Source organism: Brienomyrus brachyistius, chromosome 13, assembly GCF_023856365.1.
Source record: "Brienomyrus brachyistius isolate T26 chromosome 13, BBRACH_0.4, whole genome shotgun sequence".
Classification (NCBI taxonomy): Eukaryota; Metazoa; Chordata; class Actinopteri; order Osteoglossiformes; family Mormyridae; genus Brienomyrus; species Brienomyrus brachyistius.
The window spans coordinates 26044096-26054379 of NC_064545.1; the positions used below are offsets into that span (position 1 = coordinate 26044096).

Sequence of the window (10284 nt, forward strand, 5' to 3'; positions counted from 1 at the left end):
GTACTTGGAAGTGTTTATTTAAAAAACACAAATAACACACATATGTCTGGTACTGGGAACATGATGTTTTAAAAATGAATGTCTTGTCTGAATCACCATTATTTTAAATTAAAATATCATGGGAGGCTGTGACACAATGTGCTTTGTTACTTAAAATATATAAGGTCATATTTGTTGACGTGTATAAAAAAAAAAAGTGTGAAATGACACAGGTATAGTTTTTCTCTTACAGAACTTTTACAATCTATGATGACTGGAATGTAACAGTGTTTAACTGCTCAACATTCTGCAATAAAACAAAAGGTATATATCTAAAAAAAATGTAAAAAGGTAATTGCTGCAATGCAATCAGCGGGACAGATGCTACTGAGAGAATTAATGCATCACTTTGAGTATGTTATATGTAAGATCAAAGCTCGCATTTATGGATTCATTAAGTTTTGCTATCATGCTTTTTATACAGTCCATTGTATCCATTGTATCTTTTAAACGAGTCTTTGTAAGTCCCAGGCAGAATGTTCTCCTATTGATGGCCTTGTTTTTTAAGCCTTTTCCATAACTGCCATTTGTATAAGTCCTTTGCCTTTTGTCGTCATGGTTATAAAGCATTCCAATTTGATTGATGTCTCTAGGCAACACAGAGGAAGCGGACGGTGTGTAGCATCAGCAGGGCAGCACACAGCGCTGGGTCAGTGGCTTTAATGGCTCCAGAAGCTGGTGGGAGGGAAGAAGAAAAAAAATCATGAGTCCAAACTGTAGCCAAGTCCACTTCTACATACGTCACATTGATAAAAAATTATATTTAAACACCATAAACCAAGCTCATTTCAAACATCGTTTTTTGTTCAGAAACTAATGATCAATGTTACTCTTCAGTTGCTGTTTTTTGCATTTCGTTTCCTATCCAATTTTTATTGTTTTCACTATAATTTAAAAGTGAACGACTGACTGAGAGGTTTAAAATAAGCAATCTTAACCTCAAAGCTTGAGATAACGTGAGTACACATCAAGAAAGATTCCCTGCTGCATGCCCAAGAATATAGCACAACAAGATGCATTCTTCTTTATTTCCCTTAGTTCTGAACTGCCCTTCTGCCCTTTGGCAAGCGAAGAGATCTGCCTTCTCTCATTGGCAGGGATATCGCCCTCATATGACAGCCAATGGGAAGGGCTGTTACCCCATACCGAAATAACAGGTGTATCTGACAGGCTCAGAAAGAGCTACAGCTTAATATCTGTTTATCATCAAGCCCTTTGGAAACTCTCCACTCCCAACCTTCTCAAGATACCATCATTTCTGCTGCCAGTGACTACTGTGAAAATCTTGAAATATGTATTGAAAATCTCCCAAAGGATGTCTTTCACATTTTATTTTTTAAATCTACCTCATTTTTGCTGCAATAATTCACAAATCACCGTTACACTGCCTCTGTAAGTCATTTTCCAACAACAGAACAGCATAAGACATGTTCCTATTAAAGACAAAAAAAACTCTTTTAAATTATGAATTCATTACTCATTCATTTCTATTTTTGTAACTGTAATTATATCTTGTTTTTTTTTAGGTTTAGTTCAATGTGTCATTTGACTTTTGCCTAAATGAATTTCAGTCACATTTTCTCATACAAACTCTCTCAATGCCTGAATGAGTCAGAGAAAACAATCAAAGGCTCTAGCTTTTCAGCAATATTTTTCAACAAAAAGTCTTTGTAGTGGATTCACATTCACTGCGACACATTTCTCTACTGAAAGCAAGGAAGCGCAGTCATGGTTCAGATGCAGTCCGGCTCTGTCTGTCCAGCGGGACCAAGGTGCCGACAGCAAAATGTACCGTTTATCAGTGAAAGGAGCTCATGTGCTTTACATCAGTTTCTGAATCGGGTATTAAGAAAAAGAGAGTAACTGAGCATTTCATTCCTTTGCGCAGCCTCCCGCTGTCTAAGCACTGAATGAGTGACTGAGGTGGGACCCATTCATGTTGCTATACTTCACTAACACACACTGGAGTTTATTTTATGTCTTTTTGTTTGAATTGAAGGAAATAAACTCTAAATTCTATAAATTTAAATAAATTCTAGGATTTGACCCTTAGGGGGGGCGGAGCCCCCTGAAGAAATACTGGACATCATCTCTCCATAATTTTTATTTTATTTTTTTCCAAAATTTGCCCAGAGGATGGTGGATTCCCACAATGAAATTTTCTGAACAGGGGGTACAAAATGCATATGAAAATTTGGGACAAACCACTAAATGGTTAAAAAAAAAATAAAAAATTTCAGGTGGGGCTGAGACAAAAAATAGGGGTTCTAAAGCCCCCCTAAATAGGGTAAAGAGCTGACTAGGTACCTGCTGATTCAAGCATGGAATCTGAGAAAGCATCTTGCCCTTCCCTTGCTCCATTAGTTTTGGCAACGTTGAAACTTCAAACAATCACAACCTGTTTAAAAATAACTCACTACTGATGTAATTGGAACCAACAGGCCATTGAAACCCAGGATCAACAAAAGTTTCATCAGTAAAGGACATCCAGGACTGTGAATCAAGTGAATAATTTAACAGATTAAATTAATGAATTATTTAAAATCTAAAATTATTGAAGTTGGACATACAGTACGTACAATACTTTGTATATATTTTACAGCAGACTACCAGAAAAATAATGTCATATTCCAAAGATGACCGATCAATGCATCCGTCCCACTCAATATACATCAGGACACTAATTCACAACTTATATAGTTGTCCTAATGACTGATAACATCAGCAGAAGCTGTACCACGGTGAAACTCACGCCCAGCTCGTACGATCCTCATGTGTGCCACGCCCCCTGATTATCCACGTGTGCTTCCCTGATTGTACCCAGCTGTACCCTGTTGTCTTGTCTATTTCAGTCCCCGTCTTGCCTGAGTTCATGGTCGGCCATTGATGTTAGTTATCGTCTGATGTTTCCTGTCCTTAGTCATCTGAATAAACCCCTAGTTTCCCCGACTTTGGCCTTCCTGCCTGATCCTTGCCTGCCTGCCTGTCCGTGCGCCTTACCCGCGTTCAGAGATCACAACAGAAACTGCCAGAGAATAATTTTGGCACGTAGTTTATCCACAGCATATTAAACTTCAAACATTCATGTTCATCAGGAAGGTATAACTGCTGGGAAATGGGCCAGCAAATATACGGTGACTAGCAAACGTTAAGGGGTCACGCCGAAGGGGTCACGCCGAAGGGGTCACGCCGAAGGGAGCTTGATTTTTAGGGATATTCCATCCATACATACATTTTTTGCAACCACTTGCCCTGTTGTTGCATTGGTGACTAATACAAATGTACAGAAATAAGATGGGTTTGTCCTAAAATAGCTCACGTTGTTTTGTCCAGCGTATCTTAACTGTTATCCATTTACTTTTATTTACCCAACGGAACATGAAAAAATGGCTTCACATTTCTGGAGAGCACTTGGTTTTCTGAATTCCAGCAATTATAGAAACACTACAACCCACTGCAGCCCACATGCTATTGAAACAAAGCTACAAACACGAGGCCAGGAAAATATTAGCTGCAATTATTCCAGCGATTAGACATAAGCATGAGGGAATGTAAACATGAAGCTTCTGCCCGGTGACAGTGTTACATGGTAATAATCCAGTGGACAGAATACTGAGATAACAGCATTAACTAAAACACCAGTGATGTGTCACAAAGAGTCATAAGCCCCTTTACCTAATGTTTTAAAAACACAAAATTAAAAGTCCCAATAAATTAAAATATTCAAAACTAAATTGTAACAATTCAAGCAAACAAATATAAGTAACATTTCTACACTGCGCACAGAAAGTTAAAAAGCTAGTGTCGCATGTAAAACTACATTGGCTTAATGAAAGACCTGAGGTGTGGAGGCAGATATGTTCTCCAGTATGTGTGGTCATCAAAAAAGAAAAGAAAAACCTGTAACATTCATATAACATAAAATATCATTTTATTGCCAATGTATCTTCAGAAATACTATTCCCATGTAACACTAAAAAAGCGCAGTATTTCAAAAAATGTCTGACAAAGCATTATGCAAAACAGCACCACCCTTATATATAAAAGGAACTCCAGTCAAGCAAAACATATTCTGTATCATAAAGCTAATATACTTAAATGTACTTCTTATAACCTTCAGTTTAGTAGATAATTTGATAGTTATTATTCATGACACGTTTTTAAACCTACCAAGTAAAACAGTGCTTCACCTAGTCTTTCCAGTCATGTGGTTCATGTCAGTTGTCAACCCAAAGATGACTGACACACGTTTAACCCGTCAGAACATGAGTTCAACCACTAGGAAAGACAAATTGTTCACCAGTATTTCTTATTGGTTTGTGGTCAAGGCATTGATATACTCCAAGTCAATGGTCTCCAGACTTTTTTTTTTTACAGTGTAAGGTAGTTTTACAAGGAAAATAATCGAAGAAGCTACCAAGTTGTGCCAGGAAGGTTCTTGATAAGTTTTGCCAAATGGAAAAGTTGATATATTTCACTGACTGGACAAAAAAGAAAGAAAAAGGGTCTGCTTTCCAAACGAGAATACTGATAAGATGGTTATATTCTTCTCATTGCCGTATTGCATGTGTCTTCATTTCAGTCTGGAGGCATAATTTCGCTACCAAGTCAGAGAAGGATCCCCATATGTTATAAAATGTATGTCTGTTTTTTTCAATTTCATGAAAGAAAGAATGTCTCCTATGAAACAAGGGACAATTGGACACTTACACCAGAGTAAAACCATACTCCTTTGCAGAAATGGGATAAGCGTAACAATATCAGCTTTATATGAAGAGAGTACCATTGAGAGATGTGGATCACTAATCCTAAAGACCCAGTATTTACACAGGATTGGGGAAAACCAAAATGTAGGGTTAGGGTTGCAGTTGCACTTGACGGCAGTGATCCCAAGTGGGATCGACATTGGGAGATATTTTATTTCATCTAACTTCGGTCCAGTGGATGCAGTGAACTATTTACACTGAGTTAGGCCATGCTTTGCATGCATTGATCAAGAATTCACGCAATGTAGGGCTGAATCCCATAGACCCTCAGGAATTTCCTTACTGAAGTCTTTCTCGCATTGAGTCTTTATAGTGTTAAGGGCTGCTGGATGCGGAGAGTGAATTTTATCATAGATATATGAGATCATACTCCTCGTATTTGTGAGGCATGAAGAAGGAGCCCATATGAGGATCGTTTGGAGTATTAGACAATAGAGGATATGCGATCAGCAGATATCTAAGAACTGTCTAGGCAGTGAAAATTTCCATCTGAGTTTTTGGAACAATGCAGATGAGTTACAATGTACAAATCCTTAAATGTCCTAATACCTACATTTGACTGAAATTAACAACCAATGGAAAAATGTTTATGACTACAGTATAAAGAATATTTTACATTTTATATAAAGAGATATGATTTCTCTGTCAAATATCTCAGAAAGACAGAAGCATTAAACAAATGTACATAATATTTTCTTTTATTGAGATGGGAATGATGAGACTACATTGTGTTATTCCGATATGGACCAGCACCCTCTGCTTCATGCTTGGCAGCCATTCCTAGATCATCCAAATATGTACATAACCCATTAATCTGCTGGGACCTCTGGTGTAATAGAAATACATGATTTAAAGTCCTCTTTGAAGGACCAATTGCATCATCCATTGTAGGATTTCAGCTGACGATGTGGTTAGATGATGAACGAGAATCGAGCTGCACATATGTGCAGGTTCTGTATAAATACTCTCAAATATCAGCTGGGATTCTGCAATGCACCTGGGTGATGGGATAAAAAGCTGTAGAAAAATGTGAATGCAGGAGGATCCAAAACGAACAATGAAACTGACTGGAGGAAAAGATCCCAACAAAGATTCTGGGAAGATGTGTACCAGTCGCACCAAACTAACTAAGGCAAAGTATTTATACTGGCAAATGGCTTTGTCCTGCCATCTAAATGATGAGGGAAAACAATTTGTTTGAAAGCAGGGCACAGAAAAAGAGAGAAAGGCCTTTATCAATAGTCAGTTGACTCAGCAGGTTTGTTTAGGTAGAATAACCCCATAAAACGAAAAAAGGCCACTTCTGAGATTCAGCAGCTACAGCAACAGAAATGAAAATAAGTAAATCTAACACTGGCCATTAACCCCAAAAGGAAAAAAGCCAAATCAATCGATGTTCTAACTCTGTCAGGTGTGGCACGTGGTGATACCTGATTAGCGAGCCATAGTCACTGTAATGAAGCGGCCTGTCATTACTGCTTGGTAACTGTCTCCCCGTCCTGTGTGACTCTGCCACCCCCTGCTCACTCTGGTAAATGGGGCTCTCTGGTGAGTCATCCCACAAACCAAGGCTTCACTCGCATGAGTTGGCGTGCGCCGTGCCGGTATTCTCCTCACGGATTTGCTGCCTCTGTCACTTGTTCTCGCTGCGCGGGGGGGGGGGGGGGGGGGGGGGTAACTGAGTGCTTGGGGGCTAGATGGGATGTGGGGGTGGGGGAGGTGAACTGGCTCCCGTATCGCTGAAGCGCTTGGATAGTCCTCTGTGACTGTCGGTCGTTGCTGTTGAAGGTTTGCAAACAAATCCCTCTGACTACATTCTGATATCATTCCACCTGCAGGCTTTGTCAGGCTTGTAAGAGAAACACATGCTGTCACAAATCTGCTCTCTCCTGTTTTGTGAATCAATGGGACAGTACAACACACACACAAGCACATGCCCACCTTCCTCAACAAGATGGTGGATCCTGTTACTTCGACAGCCATATGTTGCAAATGAACCAATGGATCAATGTCATAGAGACTCACACAGGTTGAAACCATAGCAGTAGCACTGTACTTGTTATGAACTGCACACACAGACCGCAGAGTCAGATTTGAATCCTCAACCCTAGAGGTGTGAGAAGGCAGTGTTGTGTGACCCCTTAATATATGCACCCATTTCGGAGAAGACTAAGATGAGTGTCCACAAGAATTTGACACAGAGCTCTTCACCAGGCTGAACACATAACAGCCATGCTCAAATTTGATATCTGATCAGCAAGTGGAACTGCTCTTTTCAGATGGTTCATGTGACCTTACAATGTGAGGTTCCATCTCCTAAGCTTAAGAGGAAAGGCAATATCCTCATAGTTGCAATATGACTGACAACTATGCAGGCATCAACCACAACTAAATCCTCACCTCACAAACATTTTTTTCAGCGTAGAAACAAGCTGTTATCATAAACAAATATGAGGCTAATTTGGTTTTTATCAGGCTCTTACGTGCCAAATAATGTTCTGCAAGACTTCCATTTTGAAAATAACTTTTACACACATTTTCACAATTAACGACAACCAGCAGTTTCTGATGTGGCCACTAGGTGGCAGCATAGATCTTTGACTCACCGGTCCCATGTTGCTGCCTGAGTATGGCCACATTGCCAGGCTGTGGTGACGCTGAAGATTTCTTTGATGGGGTTGCCGCTGTTGTGGTGGTTGAAGCCAGACCATGTCCGGCTGGCAGAGGCACCCAAACTTTTCCCTGACCTGGCCCAGAGGTGGCCCGACCACTGGCCACATTGTGGCTGTTTCTCAGAGGCCACCGGTTCTGAATGTGGGAAACGGCTTCCTCGGCAACCATACCATCACGTGGAGTGACGTGCAACGTGGCTTGAGCTCTGTGTTCCTGAGTCTCGTCCGCGTTGTTTCCCAGCACCCGGCACTCGTACATCCCCTCGTCCACCTTTCGCACATTAGACAGACGAAGTCTGTGGGAAATGGCATTTCCCTGGACTCGCACAGTCTGCCACATGAAAGAGAAGAACAATTTCTGTGCACACTTCTCTGAACACGCTGATGCCGTACTTTCTGCTTTTTTATCTTGAGATATAGGCCTATTTCGCTAGTTGGACAGCTGAAGAACGATGACGCACTTTGAAGCTGAATTGCATAACAATATGATAATTAGCCAAATAAAACAAATTTTCTTTCCCCTTTGAAACTGAATTGCGTAAAGTGAAATTTTAATACTCATAAATAAATTAATAAACCAAACCATGCATAATAAATAACCACAGCAGGAGGTGAAATCTAGCATTATTATTAAAGTATTACATAAAATTGATATATTTCCATATTTCAAGAGTTCACTCACCCCCATCAATGCTACCTAATACCGAGATGATAATATCAAAATGATAATAATAATAATAATAATAATAATAACAATAATAAAAACTCACGCTTATTTTTGTAGCATCCTTGGTAGCAATCTGAAACAATAAGTTTGAGATGTACTTTGATCAAATACCACAGCATGCATCAAATATCACTGCATCTTTGTCCTTAAAAACACCGTAACTTTCCTTATTTCACATCCAAGCGGTTTTTTTCTGTGGTGTTATAGCCTTCAGGTCTGAGTAGCGCTATAAGGAAATTATGCAATTGGTTGTATCTCCGATACAGAACAATCAAGTTACTTCAAATACTAGCACTGCATTGTGTGATCTGAAAAAAATCATAAAATCGCTGTCATTTCACTAGCTGTGTGACCATCTGAAACCCATCTGCAAACACATACGTAAAGTACAAAATGTCTTCTTTGCGTTTTATCCCGTGTAACTTTACTAAAAAATCACTATACGGCTGACTTCTAAGTTGCACAAGTCTGTTCATCCGGCTGCACAGATACCTTGGTTCGGCTGGCCGGGACGCTCATCTGTACTTCGTGTGCAAGTTTTCTAGGTGCCGCTTCCTTAAGATACCACCACTGGATCTCCAGTGAAAACGGCGTAGATCCCGTTGTCCGAAAAGCACAAGGCATTTCAATATCCTCCCCTTCGCCGACATTTACATCCCTCGGAATTTCAGTAAACGTCGCTATTCAGGGCAGAAAGTCAAATGGAAATTACGTATCAGCCACCTACATGTTGTAATTTCTGTGCGCTTTTTGTTAATTAATTTTTGTGCAATGGAAAGCTGTTTGTGTAATTGGTATTAATGTTTAGAAAATGTGTCCCTGTCTGACTAAGGTTGTTGTATTTTGTTCACCCTACATGAAATACAACATATGTACTGATATAGGCGACGCATCTAAAGTAGCCAAGAAATCTGCTTTTTTCTTTAAGTTTTACACACGTTCTATTCTACAATTCTTTTATATTATTAGCGTGTATGGATAATATAGTCAGAAACGCCACGCTTCATTCATTTTTATGCGTCTGCCAGTTGTATTGCAGCATCAAACATCAATTTCATTAATATAATGGATTTTGTTAAATAAAGCTTTCAAACTCTATATATTTCTCGGTGTATTGGCTGAATGAAAAAGAATCATGCAAATTCAAATATATTCCACAAATGCATATTTAATGCATCGACATTGAACAATTAAGAAATGTTGGTCTTTGCAGATTACACAGAGGTAGATCCTGTATACTTACCGCTTACGAATAACAAGAGCGGGGCATTTATCACAAGATAGTAAATGACACCGTGGATTCCCCGTTTTTCCATCTCATACATAAGGTAGTCCGATTAAAGAAAAAGCAAAGAATAAGTACGGATGCTCATCAGACTCCAGATGGTTGTAACACTGACGGCACGGATGGATCTTGGTCTCATTTGTTTTGATTGTTTTCTTTCTTGTTAAATTATTTCCTCTGGATGAAGAAGGTACTCGATCCCCATAATAACAGTAAGGTACTCCCAGCGTCCCGTCAGCAGGACAAAAGCAAGTAGAATCCGAAAGTCACAAACACTCAGTTACCTCCCTGTAAATGTTATTTCCTTTAGCATGAAAAGCTTATTTCCCCGATTTGTGTCAAACTACAACTAAACTTATTTTCGACCGTGCGGAGCGTGCATATTCTGATTTCTTGCAGACGACACGGTTTGCCGGGATTTTCTCCACTACCCATCACTACAGTTTGCCACAGAGGACCCGCTGAGGACAAAATATATCCTTGTTCTGATGGAGACCAGGAGATCAGCCGACGGTTCCCGATTTTGTCTGTTAAGTGTTTGGAGGAATCGTAGTGAAGAACCGCGTCGGCGCGCGCGCGCGCGCGTGTGTGTGTGCGTGTTCTCTATATGGTGTGACACTTCCATAAGTTGAACAAGCATTGAAGCCTAATCAGCGAAATAAATCAATACACACGTTGTTTGAGTAAGTACATAAATCACAAGAGAGCCTTGTCTGCATATGCATGTATAAAAAACACAAAGCTAATCTGTTTCATCTGTGCATATTAACATATTATGCAACAATTGTGTGTTGA

At 39.7% G+C, this 10284-nt stretch overlaps 1 protein-coding gene across 1 annotated transcript; it reads right to left on the reverse strand.

The window, feature by feature from the left end:
- Nucleotides 1–10048, reverse strand: LOC125706904 (V-set and transmembrane domain-containing protein 2B-like). Its single transcript, XM_048973769.1, has 5 exons — nucleotides 9448–10048; nucleotides 8697–8884; nucleotides 8248–8277; nucleotides 7412–7808; nucleotides 1–714 (listed from the first exon to the last, which is right to left on the reverse strand). The coding sequence occupies exons 1-5, from the start codon at nucleotides 9527–9529 to the stop codon at nucleotides 629–631; spliced, it is 783 nt and encodes a 260-aa protein (XP_048829726.1). The 5' UTR covers nucleotides 9530–10048; the 3' UTR covers nucleotides 1–628.
- Nucleotides 10049–10284: the final 236 nt, after the last annotated feature.

What these genes read in the sequence shown, in the direction of transcription:
- LOC125706904 (XM_048973769.1), bottom strand. Translation starts at nt 9,529, where the DNA reads ATGTATGAGATGGAAAAACGGGGAATCCACGGTGTCATTTACTATCTT. An exon ending in AGGATGCTACAAAAATAAGC is followed by an intron (nt 7,809 to 8,247) that starts GTGAGTTTTTAT and finishes TTCATGTGGCAG; the next exon opens with ACTGTGCGAGTCCAGGGAAA. An exon ending in CAGGCAGCAACATGGGACCG is followed by an intron (nt 715 to 7,411) that starts GTGAGTCAAAGA and finishes CCCTCCCACCAG; the next exon opens with CTTCTGGAGCCATTAAAGCC.